This window comes from Cyrtonyx montezumae, unplaced genomic scaffold, assembly GCF_038088225.1.
Source record: "Cyrtonyx montezumae isolate F1298 unplaced genomic scaffold, pur_monq_1.0 scaffold_13, whole genome shotgun sequence".
Taxonomy (NCBI): domain Eukaryota; kingdom Metazoa; phylum Chordata; class Aves; order Galliformes; family Odontophoridae; genus Cyrtonyx; species Cyrtonyx montezumae.
Window position 1 is genome coordinate 25,341,165 of NW_027071859.1, and position 26,527 is coordinate 25,367,691.

General features: G+C 34.5%; 1 protein-coding gene across 1 annotated transcript in view; it reads right to left on the reverse strand.

Annotated features, from left to right (window-relative positions):
• The window catches only part of EYS (eyes shut homolog), a 718,119-nt gene that overhangs the window by 657,420 nt on the left and 34,172 nt on the right, over positions 1-26,527 (reverse strand). Inside the window, exons 3-5 of the mRNA XM_065730862.1 lie at positions 17,014-17,207; positions 15,684-15,811; positions 11,466-11,580 (exon numbers count right to left, since the gene is read on the reverse strand). Of these exons, the coding sequence (XP_065586934.1) occupies positions 11,466-11,580; positions 15,684-15,811; positions 17,014-17,207 (437 nt within the window). The remainder of the gene's footprint in view (positions 1-11,465; positions 11,581-15,683; positions 15,812-17,013; positions 17,208-26,527) is intronic.

A 26,527-nucleotide genomic window follows, 5' to 3' on the forward strand; every position in this document is an offset into this window, starting at 1 on the left:
GCTTTCATTTGCAGTGAAAATGTGTGTCAGTCCAAGGATCAGTTTTGTTACAAAACTATAACTTACAGAGTGCTTGTGAATACTCATCCCTACTGCTGCTACTAACCATTGTCATTCATAGAATGGCTTAGGTTGGAAGGAACATTAAAGATCATCTAATTCCAACCCCCTGCCATGGATGGGGTTACCAGCCACTAGATCAAGCAGCCTAGGGTCCAAGTCAGCTCAGCCTTGAATGCCTCCAGGGATGGGGCATCCACAACTTCCCCAGGAAACATGTTCCAGCACTTCCTCACCCCCTGAGTAAAGAATTTCTTCCTAGCAACTAATCTAGAAAAACCTTCTTTTAGCCTAAAACCATTCCCCATTGACCTATTGCTATCAGGCTATGTAAAGAATCAGTCCCCCTCCTCTCCCAAAAGTTACAATGAGGTCTACCCAGAACCTTCTCTTTGAGAGAATGAAGTCCAGCTCCCTCAATCTTTCTTCACAGGAAAAGTGCTCCAGCACCTCCTCTTTATGGCACTACAATGGACCAGCTCCAACAACTCTGCATCCTTTATGTATGGAGGGTCCCAAGCTTGGACACAGTACACCAGATGGGACCTCATGAATGCAAAGTAGAGGCATTCAACTGATATGGAGCCTAATTACTGTACTCAATAAAAACGTGTAAAAATTTAGCCCATTTGTTTAAATTTTTAAACTGTACTTGTTAACGCAGTAGTAAAATTCAGTCCAAAATTATTTCCTAGGTTACTGGTTATCCATAGGACTAAGCCCCAAGCCCTGTCTTTCTTTTATCCCAAAAGAAAAAATATTCTAGATCATTTAAGACACAAGAGAACAAAAGAAATACAGATTATTAAGAACTAATCCAGGCTTTGTCACAAGTAGAAAGCAGACCATTATGACTTTCTGTTTCATGCTACATGTTCATATTTGGTTTTAACTTGGGCTTAACTGTGACTAATCACAGCTAGAAAAATTACTATGTCAACTTAGTCTCCATACAGTATGAACTACTGCTTGTCCTGCAACACATTGAAACTACTTCTGACAAGTTAATTGCAATACCAGGCAAAGGATTATTATGACTGTCAACAGTCATACACAGGAAAAAAACTGACTCACCAAACTGATGATGATGAGAGTCTTTAACTGTAGACCACCCCTTCTCAGAGAGCATGAGAGCAGCCTTCATCCACTTTATAGGCTAGCCCTTAAAAAAGTCAAGAGTGGGGGACCTAGGGTCCACCCCTTCCATCATGAGATAAATTTATTGTTCCTGTGCTTTCTGGACCATTCGCTCCCTGCCCCTCTTTGCCTTCACCAAGCACTCAAACATCAGTTCAAGCTGTGACATATCAGTTCCCCTACAACTGCTGTTATGATCTTTTGCTTCTCTTTGATACCACTTTAATTCCTATTGGCTGAAGATATTTCATACATCGTATTTTTTTACTCAGAAAATCAGCACATTTATTTTTCACTGGAAGAATATTCTAAATGTTGTTTTGGTTCATTTATGAAACCAACATAAAAGAAACAGTAAATCTGCTTTCATTGTCTCTTATTTCTGTTTTGGGAGTAGCTGATTCATTGCTTCCTTGTTTTGTGGAGACTTTTAATGATTCAGTAAAATTATGGAAAACGTCTGGTGGACTTAACTCACCAGTTTTGGCAATGGAACAGGAAATTCATAAATCAGCAATTTCCAGATTAAAAACTTAATTTTTAATTTTGCACAGCTGCCTGGTAATTTAAGATATATTCAGCAAAAGCATCCAGATAAACAAGAGAAATATAGTTACAACCTACCATTGTGTAAGGAGTTTAATATTATGACCGTATTTTTATTCATGTTGTCAAGTCCAAATGGTCCTGACATCTCATAATCTTATACAGCATATCACATTCATGTCTACTTACAATGAAAGTATTGGTACAGAATAAAATACTCAAATTTTTAAAGGTCTAACTATTACCTTAAAACAATTGACACTGAAATATAGTCAATATACTTTACAGATTACATTGCTATATATATATCATCATATGTTCATTACTAACACTAGTCTACTGCTAGAAATTGTTAAGTAATCTGTGTGGTTTGTATAAGCTGTATTTTCCAGTCCTGGTACAGCTCTTAAGAGCTGCCAGTTGTCTGACTCAAGCAGAGGATTTAAGAAATAAATACACACACAGTCAAGGGAAATGAGAAAATAACCACAAGAGTATTTCTAAAATGAACAATATGTCATGCAAAAAGCAAATGCGTTTCTTTAATAATGGCATTATTTCAATGAAAACAATTAAAATGTCATGTAATCTCTAAGTTGGTTTTTGTTGTTGTTGTTTTTGTAGATCACCTTATAAGTTGTTAGTATTCTCTACACAATCTTTGAATTATTGAGATTGGAAAGGACTTCAGGAGGTCTCTGTTCAAAGAGTGGTTAACTACAAGATCATTTCAGGTTGCTCAGGTACTTAGAACATTATTCATCTGACTCTTGAGAACTTGCATTTTGGAGTTTGCATAACATCTCTGGCCAAGCAGATCCAGTTCTTAACTAACGTTAGCGTGTAAGCATTTTTCTTTATATATAGGTGAAACACCATTTGCATCAGCTCATGTATTGATATACACTGATTCAAACTGGCTAAAAAGGGAGGTATTCCAGGCCTTTTATCATCTTTGTAGCCTTCCATTGACTCTTTCCAGGAGGTCTCTGTCTTTTGTTTGTACAGGGGAGCCCAGAACTGGACACAGTATTCCAGGTGAGGCCTCACCAGGGCAGAGTAGAGGGGGAGGATCACCTCCCTCAACCTGCTGGTCACACACTTTTTAATGCAACCCAGGATGCCACTGGCCTTCTTGGCCACCAGGGCACACTGCTGGCTCATAGCCAACCTGTCATCCACCAGGACACCCAGGTCCCTCTTCTCAGAGCTCCTCTCCAGCAGGTCACTGCCAACCTGTACCAGTGTATGCACTTATTCCTCCCTAGGTGCAAGACTATATACTTGCTCTTGTTAAACCTCATCCAGTTTCTTTCTGCCCAATTCTCCACCCTGTCCAGGTCTTGCTGAATGGCAGCACAGCCTTCCAGTGTGTCAGCCATTCCTCCCAGCTTTGTAGCAAACGTGCTGAGGACTGTATCCCCTCATCGTGGTCATTGATGAAGATGTTGAACAGGACCAGACCCGGCACTGACCCCTGAAGAACACCTCTAAGTCCAGGCCTCCAACTGGACTGCACCACTGATTACAACCCTCTGAGCTCTCCTGTTCAGCCAGTTCTCAACCCACCTCACCATCCACACTTCTACTCCACACCTCTTCGACTTTGTTATAAGGATGCTGTGGGAAACAGGGTCAAATGCCTTGCTGAATTCAAGGTAGACAACGTCCACTGCTCTTTCCCTATCCACCCAGCCTGGAATGGCATCACAGAAGGCTATCAAGTTGGTTGAGCATGACCTCTCCTTGGTGAATCCATGCTGACTACCCCTGATAGCTCTCTTCTCTTCCAAGTGCCTGGAGATGGCATCCAGAACAAACTGTTCCATCACCTTTCCAGGGACAGAGGTGAGGTTGACTGGCCTGTAGTTTCCCAGATCCTCCTTCTTGCCCTTTCTGAAGATCAGAGTGACATTGGCTATCCTCCAATCTTCAGGCACCTCTCGCATTCTCCAAGACCTCTCAGAAACAATAGAGTGGTTCAGCAATCACCTTGGCCAACACCCTCAGCATACATGGATGATTTACTTTTTTTTGTTTTTCTGTATTATACTTATGTTTGCTTTGCCGACACTGGATCAGAATGTCTGTGCCATCTTCTTGTAGAAAGTTTGTTTAAAAATGAAACACAAAATTCTTATGGATTATCTGCAATGTATTTTATTATGTGTTTGTATGTAACTATCTGCCATTATTATATCAACTAAGATGAACTGTATTCTAATTAAGGCACATTGTATCTTTACCTCTGTTCAAATTGCTTTATCAGAGCTTTAATATTTTTCTTCTAAATTAACACTTGTAAAGCAGAATATTTAGTTCATTACATGAATAATTCCACTGTTCATTAGCTTCTGTAATGTTCAGAGACAGTTAATAGAGTGTGTGAAACACACTTATGGTTCTTTGATCTTGTTTATTTCAATAGAAAAGTAGGAAAAGGTTGTTTTGATAAAGTTCCAATTAAATACTGAAGAAGCACAAAACTGTACAGGATGCGTTAAAATTTATGTGAACTCCTCTGTAGACTAACTACTACTGTGTGGAAGGAAATTGGCTAATTAACTTGTGCAAAAGTAGCCCCAAATGGAAATATCTGACTTTGAACTGCTGCTGTTTGAACAGTCAGCTGGAAGGACAAATACAAGAGCTACATCAGCAGAATTAATGACAGTGGCAAAGTAGCTTCGCAGAGTTGGAACTATATTGCTCAGATAGTCCATGGGGACAAAACAGTAGGAGAGAGTCTAGAATATTTTAAAAAGGAAAATGACAGTAATCTATTTTATATGTTGTACATAAGTATAAAAATTGCATCTGAGAGCAGTAGGTTTTGCAGTGCCAATTTTCATTGCTTCTAGCATTGCTAGCAGAACTGTTATAAATATTCATAACAATTTTATCACTCCAACCAACTGCTTTAATATATAGTATGCCAAACATATTAAATGTTTGCTTCCTTAAGGCTTTTTTTTTTATTCTCAGAAAACAAATGTTGATTGATACAGTGAAGAGGGCTTTAAAAGAGCCCTAGTGGCTTTTCTTTTTTTTTTTTTTTAAGAACCACATATGTTGAACAAGGGATTGCTTCTATCAGCTACACTTCCTTCTCATTCTAAGTATGCTATCTAGAACTTGTTTCTCCTCTCATGCAGTAAATACAAATGGGTTTTCTGAGAGTATGTCTGTGGCCTTCTTAGGGCTATGAGATCTAAGCAGAGTGACTGATGTAGCTCAAGTTGGAAGATTTTTGCTTCCGGGTTATAAATTCAGCTGGACTTCTGGAGATAAACTATTGTCAAAGAGCATTAGGACTGATAGTGACTCCCTAGAGAACAATTTACAAAGTGGAGGAGAGGAAACTGTGGCAGCAGAATTTGCAAAATTTGTTCAGGCTGATCTGGGGTTTAACTTATGCCTGCAGGCTTGGCGCTGCTCGCCACTCTTGTGGAAAAAGCAGACTGATCCCCATCCTAGCAGCTGGCTGATGGCTCAAATTCTGCACCCACAAGAGCAAAACACATCTGGTTATGAATGAGTCTTATAGTTTTGTCTGTTGGATTATAATTTATGCTCATGTTTTGTGAAAGCGTTCAGCTTATCTGTATTTGAAAAGGGTCAAGGTGGGAACAAGTGAGAGATTCTGTACTCCTTCCCTCTTCCCTGATCCCTATAAAAGAATTTATATATTCAAATTCAGTGAAAACAGTTCTTTGTTAGTATGTAAGCCTCTCTTCTTTAGTAGTGAATATGATGATTCTTGGATGGCATACATTTGATTTTTTAATCTAAACTACAATATGTGGCCTCTGGTGTTACCAGTTATTCATTTGTACTCGTAATTCATTTGTACTTTTTCATCCAGATAGCCTCTTGGTACACATTCTGTTACTGAAATATCTCAAGTATCCCATAAAACCCCAAGTATAACCGCTATAGCTTTGATAGACAGTTGTGAGGAAAAGAATCAAAAGTGTATTACATGAGCAGCCATAGAGCTATCTTCAGGACAAGATTTTAGATACTGACCTTTTTTATTATTTCTGTCCTCTTACAGTGGATTGCAGAGTATATTGCATTTGATGTACTCTATTAAATACCTGTCCATATAAGAAAGCAAAAATGAAGTGACTGGAGAGCGATTCTCTGAAAGGTATATGTGTTGGTACATAATCAGGTGGTTTTTTGATCTGGTTAATACATACAAGCTTCTATCAGTCAGTAATTCTCAAGCATATGCTGGATGTTTACAGAAAATATTTCCTGCAAGATGTACGTAGAAGTTAAAAACAAGACTCCTTTTTGATTTTGCTCTACCTTTACAGCATAGTCTGCCTCCACTGCTCTGTATAAACACAAGGCAGGAATGAGCAAGTTTCTGCTACTATTTTGAAAAGCACATCTATTGACAACAATCCCCACATTAAATTTCACATTCCAGTATCAGGACAGGTTCTCAAAGAAAATGTAAATATTTGCTTGGAATCAGCAACAGCTGGTGTAATTGAAAGCCCCACAGTGATTGTGAAGATCCTTGTCCCTCTCTTTAATGTTTGTCTACTGTTTATTTGCTTGCCAACACATCCTTGCTCTTCAGGTATTATCTATGATTTGTTCAGTCCTTGTCTCAGGTGTGGTACATGCAAATGGAAATTGCCCTTACATTGAAACTGCTCTGACTTCATCTTTTTGATACAGTTTTTGGTTCATTTATCTCAGCCTTTTGGTTATCAATGTATCAGTGGCTTTTCAGGATGATGGGAGAATGGCACATTGGCAAAGTAGGCTTTTACAAATTGTGTAAGTTGACAGATTGTTGCTCATAACATGGTAAGAAGCATTTAGGAAAACAAAGTTGTGAATGAGTTCATTTTACACAGTGCACGAAGTGGAATGCATTTTTAATCTGCGCTTAGACCTTCCATAACGTGTGACCAAGAAAGAAATAAGAAAAATATGTAGCTATTTGAAATGCCCTGCTTGCAAATGCTGTAGGGATTCACATTCTTCTCCCACAGATTCACTTCTACAGGAAGTTGTAATTAGCCTTTGGATTCCTTAAATGCTATGCAATTCATTGTTTGAAACAAAAGAACACCATCTTTTGTCTCTCCACAGAAAGGAAACTGCTATGTTTGCAAGCTGACAGTCTTCAAATCCTCATCTTTCCACCATCATGTTCTAGAAATTGCAAATTTTTCCAGGTTTCTTTAATTTGAAAATGGACCATTCTGTTATCCTCATTATTTAGACTAATTTAGCTTAATATCTGATTTCTTTAGCAACATTGATTTCAATCTTTATTTATTTGCTTAACTTTAATGGTAGGGATTAGAGACAAAGAAACAAGAATACCTTAAGCAGAGATCTAAGGTACTTGCAGAAAAATGCATGTTCCCTCCGTGATATCTTATTTGAATGCCTTTTTTTTCCCATCCTCACAGAAAGGTAAAGATAACAGATCCTTATAATTTGTTGTAGAATTTCAGATTCAAAGTGCTGAGAAAATACTATTAACTGCAAATGGATGACTTTTCTTTATAAAATCAATTTAATAAAAACAGAAGTGACCATGAGGGTAGAAAAGTCTGTTGAAATGTGTTTTTGTTGGCAAAATTTGTTTAGATTTTTTTTAAGAAGAAAGTTATTGTCAAAATAAATAATAGGATGGTTTCATTGAATAAATTTCTGCTCTAATCTACAATTCATTTACACTTTCAGAATCTGTCAGTTTTAAAGTGAGATTTAACTTAAGCCTGTATTTATTTATTTTTTTCCGTAAAATAGTGTCCTTCATTCTCTAATATGGAGCAAGCAGGTAGCGGTGTTTAGGATAAAGCTGTTGAATCAGATGATATAATTAATTATATTTTTTCCTATGTAATGGATATCAAAGAAAAATAAACTATACTACATAATCTTTAGGAGGTTAATAGAAATTATATAGATTTTAAAAAGTGAATCCAAAATTGCAGCTGAAAAGCTGTAACAGTTCCAGCTCAGTTCAACCTAGTCCCATGACTAATGGGGTGGAAAGACCAATGGACACATGCCCTGGGAAAAGGGGAAGGGGGAAAAGGTAGAGATATGGTCCTAAAAACAAAACAGCAGCAAAAACATAAGGGAGAAAACTAATTTTCTAAATATGATTGTGTAATGTGAGATACACAATATAATACAATATAATCAGAACTGAAGAAACAAATGAGAGTGAGAGTGTCTTAAAACTGAAGGCCTTACTCTAATGATGTAGGTGAGACTGGCCAGTGAGTGCACAGAGCCAAAGAAGGGAAAGAGAGATTGTCTTGTAACCCACAGTCAGTTTTATCTTTCCCAACAACCAGAAAATGAAAACAGAATAATGAAGTCTTCTGAGATCTGTATTTCACTCTTCCAAGACCGGAGCTGCAATATTAACCCTTTAACTCTCGGTGCACTGCATGATGTTATGATGTGGAATACTGATAATAAAAATCATAAAACCATGACAAAAGCAGAAGAAATTCAGTACCTGAGTTCACTGAGTAACTGACAAATCAGTAGTAAATAGTGGAATTTTCCATAGAAAGCTTTTCTGAAAGAGGAAAATTTCTAGTTTCAAATGCTTTAATTGTGACCTGTAAACATGATGTGTTCAAATAATATCTAAATTTCTCAAACCGAAGCTCTTTCTTCCCACATTTTAGAAACGAGCTATCTTTGATCTCCTGCAGAGTTCTAATAAAGAGAGTTTTTTCTTATGTCAATACTATTCAGACAGCTCTGACTTATGTAATTTTTTGGTCACATCATTTTAATATCAGTGGAATGAGTTTGCTGCAGGCCTATTAGAAGCCATCTAAAGTGGGTTCTCCAGCACTTAGTTTTCCATAGGAATCCTGGGTTTTGGATCCCACAGTAGTATATCCTCATGAAATTTAATGTTTGCTGCACTTAGACAAGACAGCTGTGACCTGGCCTTCCTGATCCAACTAAAAACTGCTGACAGACTGCATTATGTTGTATTTTACTACACAACAATTTTTGAAAATGCTTTTGGTGCAGTCAGTGGTGCATGCAAAAAACAGCTGCACAGAATTAAGCACAAAACAATTTAGTATTTCCATGCTAGTATGAGTTTAACATCTTTTGGTACCTAGAATTAAATATTTTAAATTTAGATGTTCCACTGTTTTGGTTTCTTTTTCCACCTAAGGAAAACTGATGGCCCAAGGACTACTTAAACTCTGTGAATCTCTACATACATTTAGGAATATAATTTTAAAATATCTGTATCCTACAAAACACTTCCTTAAGGAATAATCTGTTTTTCAGCCTCATTAAAACAATTTTCATCATAGAACTGCCCATGATATGCCTTCTACTGACAGCCACAGAATTATGTCCACACAGAAGTGCTTCTGTCTTTGATGGCATGGATTGTGCTGCTCTCTTCATCAACAATTTATTGAGATCTCATGTCAAATATCTAACAGGAGCTCAAAGCTGCCTTAATTGTCACTGAGAAAACAGTCACTGGTAGAGTTTTTCCTAAACATGAAGCATTGCATTCTCCTTTCTTAGAACACTTTCTTTTTCTAATAGCATAGAAATGCTGATCAGATTTGCATAATTAGAACTATTCTCTGTAGCTATCTGCACATATCAAGGGAAATGTGTAGTTTCCACTATATGGTCCTGATTTTATCAGTATTCAATATGATGATGTTGGGTACAGAGGCACAGTGCACTGAGCATCTGTAATTCCTAATCCAATGGTCTCTAGTAGTCTCACCTGAGTTCTGACTCTCCAAGAGGAGGATACATTGAGATGAACAAGCTATTACAATCACTAGTCCACGAAAACACTATCAAGGGACAATAATTCCCAATTTATAATTATTGTTCTATTTGGTGCTTCATTCTATTTTAGTTAATTTAATATGATTTACAAATAACTAAGTAGAGCTAACTGACCTGGGAGTATTGTTTGATGCTCAGCTAAACATGAACCAGCAGTGTGCCCAGGTGGCCAGAAAGGCCAATGGCATCCTGGCTTGTATCAGAAATAATGTAGCCAGCAGGAGCAGGGAAGTAATTGTCCTCCTGTACTCAGCACTGTTGAGGCTGCACCTCGATTACTGTATTCAGTTTTGTGCCTCTCACTGCCAAGAAGGACATTGAGGCCCTGGAGCGTGTTCAGAGTAAGGCGACTAAGCTGGTGAAGCAGTTACTAAGCAGCTACTAAGCTTGTCAACAACTGCTTCAAAGATTTCTAAGACTTCAAGCTGATAATATTTTACTGAGCATTTGGATATTTAAAAGCTCTGTTTATATTTTTTTTCTAATTCTGAAAAAAATATTCAAAAATTTACCTATGAAAGAAATTTACTTCTGTTACAGCTCTCTTGGAAGCTGGCCATAGCATATACATCCAGCAATTCACACAGTAGAATTTTGTGCTTCGTTTGAGGAGGGAGGAAGGCTATAAAATGGAAAACGTTTCACTTCTGGAAGCAAGACATCTTCTCTGCACCAATATTTTGGCTGGCCTAGATCCACTGCAGTATGTTATAGAGCTAGATTTTTTTTCCTTAATACTGAGCTTTTTCAAATTATTTATTTTGCTTAGTGAGAGAATTGCAGCAGAAAATATTTCTCCATCTCTGTCTATCTCAATAAGTGAGCTATGTCCAATGTGATCTGTTTTCATTAAGCTATGCTAGCCACAATTATGCATCTACACACTATTTTTCTATTGATAAATCCTGTTTCAATGTATACTTCATTACTTCAGTTCCCAGGGTGATGGAAAACAATAGAAAGAACAAAGGATTTCCCTTTTTTTACCACTACAGCTGTATTTTGAAATATGATGTGTAATAAATGAATGTATAAAAATTTGAGGACATGAAGCATGGGAAAGTCAGTTTCCTAAGAAGCAACAATTCTTGTTTTTATCTGACACCATGGGATCAGCAATAAATGCTTCCTGTAACTAAGTATAAATATAAGTAGAATAAATTTAACATATATTAGTTAGAGATATTTCTTAATAGAAGTAATTTTAAAAACATATGTAAGTAAATGAACATAACAAATTTAAGTAGAATAGTTATTTATATTAAAATTACCTGTACTTAATGATGAGTTGTACCAAAGAATTTGTGCCAATAAAACAATAATTTTGAAAAATACAACCTTACTGTTCCATTTCTAATTGCTACCTTTGAAACTAAGCTGGAGAAGAATTTCAAATCCAAAATCCATCTACAAATTAGAACTTAAGATTCAACAGCATGCAATTTTTTAAAATTCATCAATGCTTTGTCAAGATGTCTTACAGAAGTTCTCAGGGAAGTGATGAAGTTGCCATCCCTGGAGGCATTTAAAAGACATGCAGATGTGGCATTTAGGGATGTGATTTAGTGACAGACTTGGTAATTTTAGATGAGAGCTGGACTTGCCAATCTTATGGACCTTTTCCAAATTGAATGATTCTCTGATTCTATACCATATCACTCATCATATCAGTCATTGTATCAGTAGAAAAGTAATAAAAAACATCCATATAAACACAGTGAATAATCTTTATGTTATTGATTTAAATAAAAATAAATAAATAACAAATACATAAATGTATATCTGTCTTGTCTCTGAGACTAATGAATGCATTTCAAGTTCTGGTTGTCCGAAGCAGCTTTGGAGCACTGAATTAGTTTAACATATATTAAATTACTTACAGTGAATCCTCCAATTATATTAAGACACAATCCCTCATTCAGACAGTTGATGCTGAGCAGCCTGCAGTAGTCAATTACTTCCTCACAGTTCTTCCCCGTGAATCCTGGCATGCAGCTGCAAATACACCAGCATATTTTAGAAGGCTTGGATTTTAAAAGTTAATTGTATTTAATTATGTTCCATAATTCCATTAAACAATGTCCTTGTGGTAGCAGAACAGAATTCATAACTTATTAAAAATAAGCAGAACAGGTTTTTGAGCAATTAAAAATCAGTGCCATGATTTGGGATACTTATGCTTCTCTATAAAATATTATTTTGCGTTGAATAAATATTTTCAATCCAATTAATATAATCTTTCAGGAAAAAAAAAAAAACTATCAAGAATGAGGCAACATCTAGTAAGAAGCTAAAAATTAGATTTTCTAAATCTATTAGAAAGGAGGGGTCAGTTAACTATGAGAGATAGAAATGAGAAATTTGATTGTAAACGAGGTTTAAAATAGCAATGATCATTGCAAGTGCTTCACTAGCATGTCAATAATGACGTATGAAGTATGAAGGATAATTCATGGCTGTTTTTGTTTTTTACTGAACTGTATTCAGTAATTTCTTTAAAGTTAAAATATAATATTCCATTTTCTGACTGTTGGTTCGATGTGCTCTGAATGGAGGCATGCTTCTACCATAAAAGCAGCTACAGATATTTTTTCTGCCTCATGCCAATGTTTATCACTATAGGAGAATATTCTTTTCTAATCTAACCCTTCAATATTTAAAAAAGAAGTCCAATACTCAATAATACAAAATTCAAATGAGTAGTAGAGAAGTCTTAATGAAAGAAAATAAGAGGATACTATAGAAAAATAAATATTTGAATATTTTTATCTTGCTCAAAATAAAATATTAGAAGACAGATTGCAAAAGCTCTTGTTCTTTGGTAGATATATAATCCCTGTCAAATTTCCTTAGAGACAAGCCTAGCGTGTTCTTCCTTTTAAACTCTATCTGGTAGTGTGAAATTAAAATACTTAGTAAATGAAATGTCCAGTTAGCTGAAAAATTGTGTTTGTTGAACTTCAAAGTAATAAACAGAAATTTTTCTGTTTTCTCTTTTTATTTGTTTGTATGTATGTCCTGTGAAGGGCACATTATCTAATGCTTCAGTTCAAAAGATGAAAATCATGATAATGGTACAGAATTGCTTTTGTAAATTTTGTGAAAATTTTTGAGAATTTTTATTGTCCTAAAGAACACAAATAGTGGAAGAAGACACAAAGTAAACAATGACAATTTATTGTGATGGATATACTTGTTTAGTGCCTATTTGAATTCACCTTAAATTTTGACATTTAAGAACAAATGCTGCTATTAGACTGTTAGGTTGTACATGATACGAAGACTGAATAGATGAACTTAGGATACTATATAGTCATACATTGTAACCAAAGTGAAGAAAATTAAATTGAATCTGTTTGTTTATATGTTGAGACTGGAAAACAATTACTTTCTCAAAGAAGTAGATTGAAGCTTGGATGCTGATGGATATAAACAGAATGCAGATGAGCAAAAGGAGAAGCAGATAAAATAGGGACAGCCACAGAATCACAGAATGGTAGAGGTTGGAAGGGACCTCTAGAAATTATCAAGTCCAACTCCCTACCAAAGCAGCTCCCTAGCCCAGGTTGCACAGGTAGGCGTTCAGGCAGGTACTGAATGTTTCCAGAGGAGACTCCACCACCTCTCTGGGCAACATGTTCCAGTGCTCTGCCACCCTCACTGTGACAGAGTTCCCATGCACATTTGTGCAGATCTTTCTATGCCTCACTTTGTGGCCATTTCTCTTTCTTCTCTCACCACAAACTGCAGAGAAGACTCCAGTCTCATCCCTTTGCCTCCTGCTCCCTAGATATTTATAGATCAGACCCTCTCTGAGTCTTCTTTTTTCAAGGCTGAACAGACCCAGGTCTCTCAGCCTTTCCTCATAAAGGAGGAACCAAAATAAAATGAAACTAGCAACAAGGTCTTTATTCCTACTATATGGGTATAAATATACATACAATTTCTATTATTGTGAAAAATTATTGTGTAAATCTGATTTTATTTTCACAAAAGAAAAAAGAATGTAATAGAAAATCACTTTAATATATTAGCAACAAACTGTTTAAAATTTGCAATACTAGTAAAAAAAAAAAAAACAAAACTAATTGGATCCCACAGGGACTGAATGTTACAACTAAAGCTGAGCAAACTATTTCCAGTGTAAACATTTTCATCTTGTATCAAAATCTGCTGTTTTAGTATCTACTTTAGGACAGCAGTCTGGGCTTTCTCTGTACCTCTTTGGGATCCTTCAGAAAATGCTTCATCTCACCTTGAATACCTCACTTTGAAAAGGATGAATCATGTTTTGGAGTAAATCTTTTCCTTCACCAAGAAAGCCCATTGTCTAGCTTGGATGTTGGGGAATATTATGTGGAAAGAACGCTAGCAAAAAATTCTACTTGAACAGTATGTTCAGTGCCAGGCCTATGATATTTTACAGAGTTGAAGCATGCACTGTCCATTACTGTATTCACAATGTTTTCTGTAAGCGATTACTCTCCTTTCAAAATCATTCCTGGTATTGAAAAAAGTAAACTTAAAAATCATATTATTTTTCAAACTATCTTTCCACAAATGTGACTTAATTGTCACATTGTTAAATATGTATTTTACGAAGAGCATAACAGTATACATTAATGATGCACAACTATTAAAGATATAATTTCAGCAACACTGGTATTAATAGGATCTTTGTTTTTTATAATAGTGTTAAACAGATTTGCACATTTTTTGGGCCCCAAACAATAATTCAAGTGGTTGTCTTTATAATCAATATAAATGGCTTGTTAATTGTCCTTTTTTACTTTCCATTATATTGATCAGTATAATGTCTGCCACTCTTAGTCTCTTAAATCACCATGCCTTTCCACAGTTACTTTTTAACTACATTCAGTGGTACAAGGTTCACAGTAAACCATCATCTCCAGCAGTGCTTTTTGAAATTATAAACTACTGAAACTAAATTACACACAGGGCTATGATTTTTTTTTTGTTATTATTATTAATATTTTTAGAAAGGGCAATCTATATCTTGTTATTAATTGTCCACATTATGCATACTTTAAATGTAAGCTTTAGGCAACAGTTCATACTAATTCATGCAGCTTCATACTGTGTAGAAGACTGGATATTTAATAGTAAATTATTAATATCTTATATCTAGATCAAAAATATTGTGAATGAGAACATTGTCAATCTGTGCTTTACATATTTATATGTAAAAACCTACCTCTGTATATGTGTGGATATGTATATCTGCATATATGTAGATATAATAATGAAAAAAAGTTTATCTGGTATGGACAGTTGTAAATATAGTTCTACATATATTAAAGTTTACAGACATTTTAGCCAAATTTTTTATGGATTATGACTTTATGTTCTATACTTTTGTTATGTGTTTTCAGTTTTTAAGTTCACTCAGAATGTGTTTTCAGACTTTTGTGTAACACAGCTTTCAATTTCCTACATTAATGAATGTCCTAAAATTTGCAAGTTGCTTTCTACACTTCAGTAATGCTTAGTAGGACTTATTTTAAGGCAAGCAGATAAAAGCCAAGGAAAATTAAAGAGAAAAAATTGTATTCCTCAGTAGTGTAAAAAAACATCTATAAAGCTATTTAAAATTGAATAAAATTATATGCCCACTGAATCTTCCATAATTTGCAAGAGAATAAGCTTCAGTGTGGTCTTTCTGAATAAAGCAATTTTTAATATGGTTCTTGAAGGATCAGTGTAAGAGCTACTAATGCACGTCTGTGAATTAGGAATGAATACAGTTGTCTTATCCTTTTAGAAACATAACATAAGCATCAGTCTGTCTCAATGGGAGTAGTATCTGTAATTTAATTGTGTCAATTGTTCTCAGTGTCAGGATTTATATATTTCATCTTACACAATTAATGACTAAGCAATTTATACCTCCATAAATGTTCCTTTTGATACTTCAAGAGTTTTCAAGAATTACACAATACACCACCCAAATTAAGAAAAAATTGTTAAAGTGAGTGTCTAGTTTTTTGTATTCTCTGTAATTGACTTCTTTTCTCTCTGCAATCAATGGCATCAAGTGATCCAATGAAGTATTTAAATAAATTGGTTTCTAATCTTACCGGCATTTATAGTTCTGCTGTTGAGATACACAGGTTGCATTGTTTAAGCATGGCAATAATTCACATGGATTCAATGTTCTCTCACAAAACTTGCCAGTGAACAATGGCAGACAGCTACATGCAACGTCCTAGAGAAGAAAAGGAAATTGTTAATAACTTTATGTTACTCAATTTATAAAAAAATAATATTCACTTCATTATTATAGTGTTCCTAAAGACACAGTAAGCAGTCTACATATGCATAACTAAAAACAGTTCTAGCCCCAAATAGGTTTTAAACATAAATTAGGAGAAGTGGAATAGGCCTTCGAGAACAAATTATACCAGAGCTTGGTTTGCTGACTTGAAATAGTCCAGCTCTAAACGTATCTGGCTGGAGCTTTATAATTTATTTATGTTTTTTGTCCATTCAAAATTTGTTTGAGCGTGAAAGTCTCTATTAAACAATAGCAGTGCATGAGGTATATCAGATATCGGAGAGCATTCAATAAACACAGAAGGAAAGAAAATGATTCCCCACCCCCCTGAAAAAAAAACCACAAAAAAAAAAAAAAAAAAACAGTAAAAGATATTTGCCAGTTACTACAATCAATAATTTACACAGAAAGAAGTGTAAGCTAGTTTACAACAAAATATTTATTAGAAGTACTGTTCTCATTTTTCTCAGCAATATAATGCTTTTTACAGTCATTTTTCATATTATAAATTAAACAATTATATACAAGTTCATTTCCCTGATGAAAATCAGTTTGCAAAATTAAAAAATCCATCATATTTTTAGCAACTTAGATGTCACTTTTTCTTTCTCTTGAGAATGAGTATATATCACTAATATATCTTAACTGAGTTTTTGAACTCATCTTTTACTTTTTTATTTCTCTGTGAACAGTGGTATTTACAATAGTCATGTTAATGAAAGAAAATTGGCAATGCTGTTTGAAATACTACGAAATACGACTCCATTACCAAACCTTGGTAAGCATGCATGAATTCATTTTATTAAAAAAATATATATATTTATATATATATAATTCACAGGAAAAGGAACAATAAAAAACTACTAGGCAATAAAGATTATTGTATGCTGTTTTATATCACATTTTATTTAAGAAAGATAAACAAAAAAGCAGCACTGCTAGCTTCTTAAATGATAACCAAATATCTCAACTGAAAATGAAGAAGTCAAGCTTTTTAACCAAAGAAGTATTATAAATATGATACACGCATATAACGCAACATTTCTTTATGATGCATGTAAAGGTAACCTTAAATAAGAATTAAATTGTTTGTCATTGTGTTCAAATACATATTCTCTAAAGCTTATACTTACATTTGGCAAATCAATACATGTACCTCTGTTCTGACATGGCCTTGAAGAACACTCATTGATATCAGTTTCACAGTTGTGACCAAGAAAACCTGCTGGACAATTACAAATATATCCAGACTTCTTATATTGGCATACGCCCCTGTTCAGGCATGGCTGAGATGCACAAGGGTTGCCAGGTTCCTCACAAAAAGGACCTAAAAAAAACCAAACATAGGAAATTAGAGTGTTTGAGAGAAGGATATTTCTTAATGTGTCAATAAGCATTATGCTGTTACTATGTTGTGTTTGACTATTATTCCACATTAATTCTATTTTTAACTGTAGAAGGAATTATTTATTTTGTTTGTGGATCCGATGCAGGGCTCAGCAAACAAGCATGATGAGTGACAGCCTACTTTCACTTCATCACTCCTTTAGTCACCTCTTTGCATTTTCCCATATTTTTATTCACATTCACCTGTCCTAAATGTTTGTTCCCACTGATACCAGTTTTGTCACATTCATATATAAATTCAGTATATCTGATATGGTGACCTAGATAATCTTAGGTTTATGTGGGATTACACTATTACTGATACTGTTGCACAGACGGTGCAAGAATATAATCTCCCCCAAATCCTGATCACCCCCCTACTTTAATTATCTACGCAATTTGTCTCATTAAATTCTCCCCTGACCATCTGTGAAATCCATTTACCAGTCATGGTACTATCTGTAACTTTTTCCAGCTACTCACTCAGCAACATTATTTTCAGTAATTTCTCATGTTCTGTCCTGTAGTTTCTCATGTTCTGTTCAGTTACTGCAAACTCAGTTAGGGGCCTACAAATCTGCCTGCATACTCCAACAGTTATAAGCTGCCTTGTTGTTTTAGGCAATTAACTCCTTTATTTTTTTAGTGGTGCAACATCAAAGATGTAGAAGGACTATAGAAGATTGAACCTACAGAACTCCAGAGCAGGTCACTCTGGCCCAGGATGCAGCAATCAAGAGTACTTCCGTTTATTTATGAAAAATCATAAAGGAAATATGATTTTTTTTGCATATCCATTACTTTGATACTCTGTTATGAAAGAACTCTTTTTTAAAATCCTTTTCTAACACATGCTTACAAATCAGAAGTACTTTTCAATTATTTGCTGTAGCAACAAAATTAAGATCATAAATCTATTTTGACATAGTAGAGCCATTTGACTCAAGAGAAATAAAATAGGCAAATAGGCATTCATATAGTAAGTTGATTTTTTTAAAAAGATGTCTTTTCTTGACGTGGTAAACAAAATACTTTCAAGTTCAGAATTGTAAACTGCCAAGTAAACAACTAATTTGTTCTAAACCAATTTGTAGATAAACACTAAAGACTTTTCTTTCCAATACATACTAGCTATATGGAACAATTTAAGTATGTAGAACAATGTTAACTAGGTTCCAAATACCATAATCAATCTCTATTATACACCAAAACAGCTGATAGAACAAACACCTTGCAAGAAAATACCATTAGCAGAAAAAGGGTCAAACAACATTCTCCTCTTTACCACTCACTCCATTCATTGAAACCAGTTGTTTCAGTAAGGCAAAATAAATCAGACTTATCTTTAAGGATATATTGTTCACTTTTATTTTGCATGAGAGGATATTCAAAGAATCCTGTCTGAATTTGATTATATCTCTCATCACCATAGTAACAAAATTACAGTAAAATGATTTAGGAGCTTGTAGATATTAGCGCTTGCTAATAAGAAAAACCAAGAATGCCAATCCTCAGAATGCCACTGACTGGTATTAGTGTATATATGAGAATACTTGGAACAGAAGGAGAGGTTATTTCTTAATATTTAGCTTTTAGATTTTTAGAATATTTAGATTTAATATTTAGCTGCTCTGTTATTCTTCAGTACAATATTATAACGCAGCAGCAGTCATAGACAGTCTTTGTATGGAAACTGATATTATACATCAATGCTTACCCTATTTATTTTTTCATTTGATTTGAGTACATCTGATAAGTATGGGTACTCCTGACTCACCCACATTACACAACTGCAGAAGGGGAATCATCTGTGACTCCCAACTGTTCTACCAAAAGACAGATAACATAGTTCTTCAAATTAATTACTGAGTTGTTATTACGTTGTTTCTACACCTAAAATCTTTTAATCCTCATCTTTTTTTTTTTTTTCTTCACCAGAAATATAAAAATTTTCTAAGTCTTTTGATAAAAATGCCACTGGATATGATTATTAAAACAGTGAAAGGCTAAATGAACAAAATAACATAGTACAGTGAAGGCCAATTGAAGGGGAGAAAAATAAGAAAGAGCTTCCTTTTTGGTAACACTGTGTTCATTTGTTGCAAAGCAAGGAAAAAGCCATTATTCTGTTAAAAAGGACACAGTGATTTATTTTATTTTATTTTATTATTTTATTTTATTTTATTTTTTTTATGGAAGACTAAAAGTAGCTGGAAGAGGAATAGATAAGCTTGACAGGAGAAAAAGAAATTGTTAATCACAGCATGGGAGGAAAGAATGTATAGTTCAAGGATTGAAAAAAAAAAAAAGCGTTTAACTTCTTTTTTCCTTAGTGTCATCATTCAAAAAAGAAAAAAAATACACTTTTTTGCTACTTTGGAAAAAGAATGCATTTAAGTTTGAATTGGGAGCCAATTACCTAACCATGTCAAGGAGGATCAATTTTAAAGACACGAAAGCAGCAACTGTAATTGTGACCTAAAATACAAAGCACAATTTCAATAGGTCTATCTAGAGAGAATTCAATAAATACTCTACCAATGGTCTAACATCATAGAGTTTACTGATGAACAAGAATGTTTCTTTAATCATTAAAGCTATCTATGACTTTGGCATTCCTCTGGTTTATAATGTATTGTGTTCAAAATCTGTGAAAACTAAGAACAATGCTCTTTTACCTGCATATCTATGCCTGATGAGTCTGACAAATCAAGTCAACAAAAGGAATTCTAGAGAACTAGTGTTTTGAGCTTTTTATTCTATAACTCCCAAACCTGATGTCACATTGAATATATTTTCTAAAGATTGAAAGGTGACTTGATTATGGCTCTCAGTGGGAGAAAATGTCAAGCACTTAAGGGCTTTCTAATTCAGTGGAGAAAAGTGTAACAAAAACACTTGTCTGAAGAGAAAGCTGAATCACATAAAGTTAGAAATACTTCACACATTCTTATGAGTGAATTATCTGCAACAGACTATCATGAAGGAACCGTATTCTGCAGTTGTTGATGTTTTCATTTCAAGGCTACATGGTTTTTGAAAGACTATACGTTAACCATATAGAAAATAGAAGCCTTGGTATGTAGGTAAGCTAACCCTGTAAAATCTGGTGAGAACAGGTGAACTTGTCCTCTTAATTTAGTAATCTATTAATCTGTTTTGACTCAAATGATCTACAGGACACTTCAAAGACTGTGTAAAATTCATACAGATTTCCTATTTAAACATTATCCTTTTTGCTTTTTTGATTTTACATGTGAATGAATAAAATTCTTCACAGCCTTCATTTGAAAAAGTCAAAAAGTCAGAAGTCAGTAGTAAAACTGTTCATCATTTGATTTAACTGTATCCCTGCTCATCTTTCATAATGTCACCATTATGTTTGAAAGATAATCCAGTGAAAGTCAAAAGGACATTGTCGGCATATTTGATAAGGATCAATCAGTTGATTAAGATACAATACAGTGCCATTTACATAAACATACTGATTAACATATATATATATATATATTAATATGAGTCTTTCTGGGCTTTGTACTTATAAGAATTCCTCTTCTTAGGAAGAAAAAAAAAATATGTGAAACATCATCTTAGCTTGCTATGCTTTAATATGATTTCAGTACTTTCATTATGTTATTCCACTTAGGAAAAAAACATTTTCTAAAGCATCTATGCATAAAGCACAGTAGAATATTTCAGGAAAGAGCATGTATTACACCAACATTCATTCACTTATCAGTACTCTAGTTGGAATGAAGAGATAATATTTCAGGGTTGAAAAGAGGAAACTATTTAGTGGTTGAGGGATTTATTTTTGTTCTAGATGAAACAAATGGTTGCCAGGAGTTACAATCAAAGATCAAGTTACAGTGTAGGCAGAAAACAGCAGAAAATCTGTGAATACTGAGAAGCATGATAACTCAAATTTTAAAATTTTTTAATATTTTAATATGCTTAGTATAATAACTGAAATTACATAAACCCACTTAATATATCATATCCTTCTTAAGTCATGCCATTACAATGCTCTTTTTCACTTTAAAACTAACTCTAGAATAAGGCGCATTGGATTTCAGTTGATTAAATGAAAGCATTTCTGTAATTAAATTAATCCTTATTTGCACAGCTCAGTTAGCAATTCACTGTAATTAGTCCAATTCAGTTCACTCCTTGCTTTTACTTCCACAAGTTTCATTAACTTCCCTTTCTTTTAAATGCAAAGCTGAAATGGATTTTAGCAGTTTTCTTCATAGAAAGAATGTGTTCTATTTCAAAGAAACAGTGAAACACAAGCTCTTGTCTCTCCAGATCCTGAAATATAAAAGTATGCTGGTATTTCTCAGGAATCTGACGACACCAAGTTGAGTGGTGCAGATAATACAACAGAAGGAAGGGATACCATCCAGAGGACCTGAACAAGCTTGAGAATTGTGCCCATGAGAACCAAACGAGGTTCAAGGCCAAGTGCAAGGTGTCATGCTTGGATTGAGACAATACCAGATATATGTACAGGCTGGGAGGAGAACTCGCTGCGAGCAGCCTTGAGTAGGAGGACTTGGGGGTTTTGATGGATGAAAAGGTGGATATTAGCCAGCAGTGTGCACTTTCAGCCTGGAAGGCAAAGAATATCCTGAGCTGCAACAAAATGGGGTGGCCAGCAAGGAGAGGGAGGTGATATTCCCCCTCTACTCCACTCTCTTGAGGCCCCATCTGAAGCACTGTGTCCAAACCTGGAGCCCTCAAAATGAGAAAGATGTGGATCTGTTGGAGAGGGTCCAGAGAAAGTGCTGGAGCACCTCTCCAATGAAGAAATGTAGGGGTGCTGAGAGAAGACTCCAGGGAGACCTCATTGTGGCCATTCAGTACTTGAAGGGAGATAATAAACTAGAGGCAGACTGGAGATGATCAAGTCCAACTCTCCTGCTCAAGTGAACTCCTGATCTCTCTGGGCAGTTTCTTCCAGTGCTTTTTAACCCTCAAAGTAAAGAAGGGAGGGTCAGAGATAGATAGTCTTTAAAGACTCTTCCAACTCAAACTATTATGTGATTCCATGATTCTATGAAATATTAATAAAGTATTTATAACTTTGTGTACATTTCTAATAATACACAATCGATCACAGATTTTTTTTTTCATGTGAAATTTCACTGGAGTTTGAAAGAACATGAAAGTTACATAAGGCACTATAAACCTAAGTCTTAGAAGAGACTGAGTAGAAACCCTCCTGAAAGACTATAAAGGGTACAAACTTAATTTTAGACAAAATAGGCAGTATCAAAGCTCAGTGATGTGCTTTACATAAAGCTCCAATTAGTAGACTTGAGAAATTTTAAAAAAAATGAACATAAGCTTCCATTAGAAAATAGTCTATTAGAGGCAAAATAATGTCACTGCTGTAGAGATACATCTCTGAGTCTTTGTCAGCTTTTTCTTTTATTTAATACCTTGACTAAACATAGTGTATAGAAATTATAAAATAGCTGAAGCAAATAGAGTTGGACTGACTGACCTGATACTATCCTATCCATAGTGAAGTCAGTGGCACTGTTAATGGAAGGCCATTATTCCCCTGGGCAAGAATAGGGTATCACTCTGTTTGTAACAGATCAGTATATTATTCCTGAATTAAAATCATTTCATAGTTACTTATTTTGTTGCAGAAATGGATGTTCTCTTTGTTTCTAGGGGCAGTAGGAGGAATAGCCATAATGTTCAGGATACCAGTGCTGCCCACCCACATAAAGTTTAGATTTAAAGTTTCCTTTCTAGCAGCAAGCTCCTAGGGCTTAATGATGGATATTTGAGAAGAAGTTTCCTGAGGAAACAGATAGAAACAATTTCTATTATAAAAAAAGTGTGGGCAACGCAGCAAGAATAAATTGAATAGAAAGAAAGCAATCACAGAAGAAGGAAAAAGGTTAAATGACTAAAATGGCATATATCCTTAGCTGTTCGTTTCACATGGATGTATATTTACTGATCTTCAAGAGCTGTTGCAAAAAATAAAAACATCATTTTCAGTGAATTATAGGTTAAAAAACTTCAAAGAAAATAAACTCATTTAGAACAATATAATCCAGCTTTTTCTACTTTATTGTCTGTGTGTTTATGGCTAGCTAGAAATGAAGAGCAACATCCCTCCTGAAGAGCTTAATGATATGGGAAAGAAATATGCCTCAAGCCATGTAAGTCTATTAAATTTGTAATGAACAAGGTGTTACTTAAAACTTCTACAGATGTCTATATATATATATATTTAAAAACAAACAAACAAAAAAAGCCCTGAAAACTCCTGAACCTTTCTGGTTTTTGTGAGAAAAGAAAACCATATAACCATATTACCTCCTCCTCAGTTTAATGGAGTAATGACTGGTAGTTTCAGTTTTAATACTTCATAGTGACAACAATTAGCTCCCTTTTGAAATCCTATCCCATAAAATATTCTTAACTCTTTCTTCTGTTAGAAAACAAACACACAAGAAATTGAAAAAAAATTGTAATGTTTGCGTGATATTTCACTCAGCTCAGGAAGGAAGACTAGGAGGGAGGAAGTGAGGGTTTCCTAGCAAGGCATCAGTACCCTCTAACATACTCCAGAGTAAATGGGATAGGCATGGCAGGCACTTGTATAGACTAAAGAAAATGCTACATAATTAAAAATGGTGCCTTAACAATCTGATCTGTAATTGAATCATAGAATCATAGAAAGGCCTGAGTTGAAAAGGGCAATAGGAGCAAAACAATTTTTATAGACCAAACCTGACTTCTTATTTGCTTGCCTTTCCTCAGCTGTTTTTTATCAAATCAGTAAATGTATTTTAATGTCTACCAGTCTTTGATTACTTGCAGATTTTGATCCTCACTGTTACAAAACCCTGAAAATGAACAATTTTTTAAACTGATTTAATTCTATTAATTGATTTTCTTCTAGACTCTTCTTGCTTAAAATGAAAAGGGAGAATTCAGCAGATACTGAATGCCTTTTTGATGAGATTTATAAAATATTGTCCAGAGCTACTTCAAAACACTCAAAACACTTTGGGACATTCTGTTTTATAAAATGGTCACAACATGAACAATATTCTTAGCCATATTATGTGCAATCTTGTTATTTATGATTGTCAGTACTTACCTTTCTAATACTGTAAAACTAGATGAGATTTTAAATAACAAAGAAAAGCCTGAATAACATTTATGAAAGCACCTAAATGGCCTGACACACAAAATAAATGTGCTCTGTGAGATATCCCGCTTAGAGATCTCTTCTAGTAAAGTCAGACAATTTTGCATTTTAAAATAGCTTGTTATTAAGTAGCATTGGCAGCTCAATATTGAATTTTAAATTTCATTCTTGTGGCAAGTTAGGTACTTTGATATTCTGTGAAGCCCCATTTTCAAAAACAATCTAGGTCCCCACAGAATGGAAATTCTATTGCTGGCACAGAGAACATGGTGATAAATGACAGCTTTAAATAGTGGAATACATATTTCAACCATATGTTTTTCAAAAGTGATTGTGAACTATGTGCTAGCAGGTTTACTGAATTCTACATAATAATTTATTCTTCCCATCTTCTTTTGCCTTTTTTTTTTCCTCCCAGTGTATCTTTGAAATCTATTAGATTTACTCTGTGCATTTCATAGCAAGGTTTTATTTAGTTTAGTTACTCATGGAGCCTCAGGTAGCATATAGTTTTGTCATCAATTAATGTATTTACAGTTCAAGCAAGAACAACCTTAATTAATAACGGTGAGAGTATCCCCTGTCTCCAAAATTAAATAAGGTTTTAAAGCAAATAGTGACAAAAAGACCCCAAACAAACAAACAAAACAACAGCACCAAAAGGCTTTTAACGTAAAGAATGTTACATTCTAGACAAATAAGCCTTCCTCTTTCCCCAAGAAAGAAGCCACCAAATAATTTTACATGCGACTCGCAGATTTATGTTTTTCTATTATTCTGCAATTGATGAGACATAAAGTCCCAAATGAACTTACATTTTTTACCTTCTAATGCTATATGAAAAAATTCAAGAGCCCTGAAACTTTGATTAAAGCTTTTGAGCCAAAGAATAGCTACTAGAGTAATGAACACATAAAAAAGAAGTTCCCATTTGTACAGGCTTTGGTATAAAAGTGACACAGTAGTAAGAAACAATTGAAGACATATGCAGCTTTCTTCAGTAAGAATTTAGGTTATATAATTCACTTATACAAACATGCAAAATGTCACATATCCCAGTCTTTAGGCAGACATAGTCATGTTTATTGACTATCTTATCTCACTGCATATATCCTCACATAATCTGACAGAGATAGAAGGCATCCTCTAAGAAAGTTACTGAATGTATATCAATAAAATGCATCAGTAGATGAAATAAGTACATTTAGAGAATTCCTGAACTTTCTTTCCTACAGGGCAGAAGTTACTAGATCAGAAGTATTTTTTAGGTCTCTGGACACAAAAAGATCAAAGTTTAAGGAAGAAAAATAAAGAAACAAACTTTCTCTGCAAAGCTTCTAAAAATTGACCAGTAGTATGTACCTCAGTATTCAGCAATCATCACTAAAACTTAATAAGTGCAAACATTAAAGAATTAGAAGTATTTAAAAACTCTTAAAGAGCTATTTATAATTAAAATTTCTTGCTATTTTTATCTGTACATTTCTTTCACCAATAGCACTTTCAAGAATTCCTCTGAAACAAGGAGAAATCAAAGCTGTAATATTTTAAATATAGATAGCTGTTCAGATAGTTATATGAATCCAGGAAAAGCTTTAAATAAAGCAGTAGATTGAAAGCCGGCATTTTGCTTCTTTTTGTTTCCATAGTTTTAAAAAATAACAAGCTTAATAGCAGATTCCTTTCATTATAGTGAAACAGGTTTCAGCTGAGATACATCCCTACTAAATTACTTTATATTGTGCAGAAACATGTCTGTAGATCTGAGGCAACTACTAAGATCTGAAAAACAGATCTTGGAGAGATATCCACTTGAAAAACAACAAGCAAGGTCAGGGTTGAGGAAGAAATGTAAATTACAGGAATATATTCTGTGAGGTTATATGCTCAATCAACTTCAGAGAACAGGAAGATATGACAGACAAGGGAAGGCCTAAGGCAGAAGTGGAGACTGCTGCTGCTGCTGCTGATGATGATTATGATGCTTATGAGGAGGAGGGATTGGATGGTAGAAAAAGTGAAATCAAAACAAGCTCTTGAGTATCAGGAAAGGAGTTTACATCAGAAATGGAGAAACT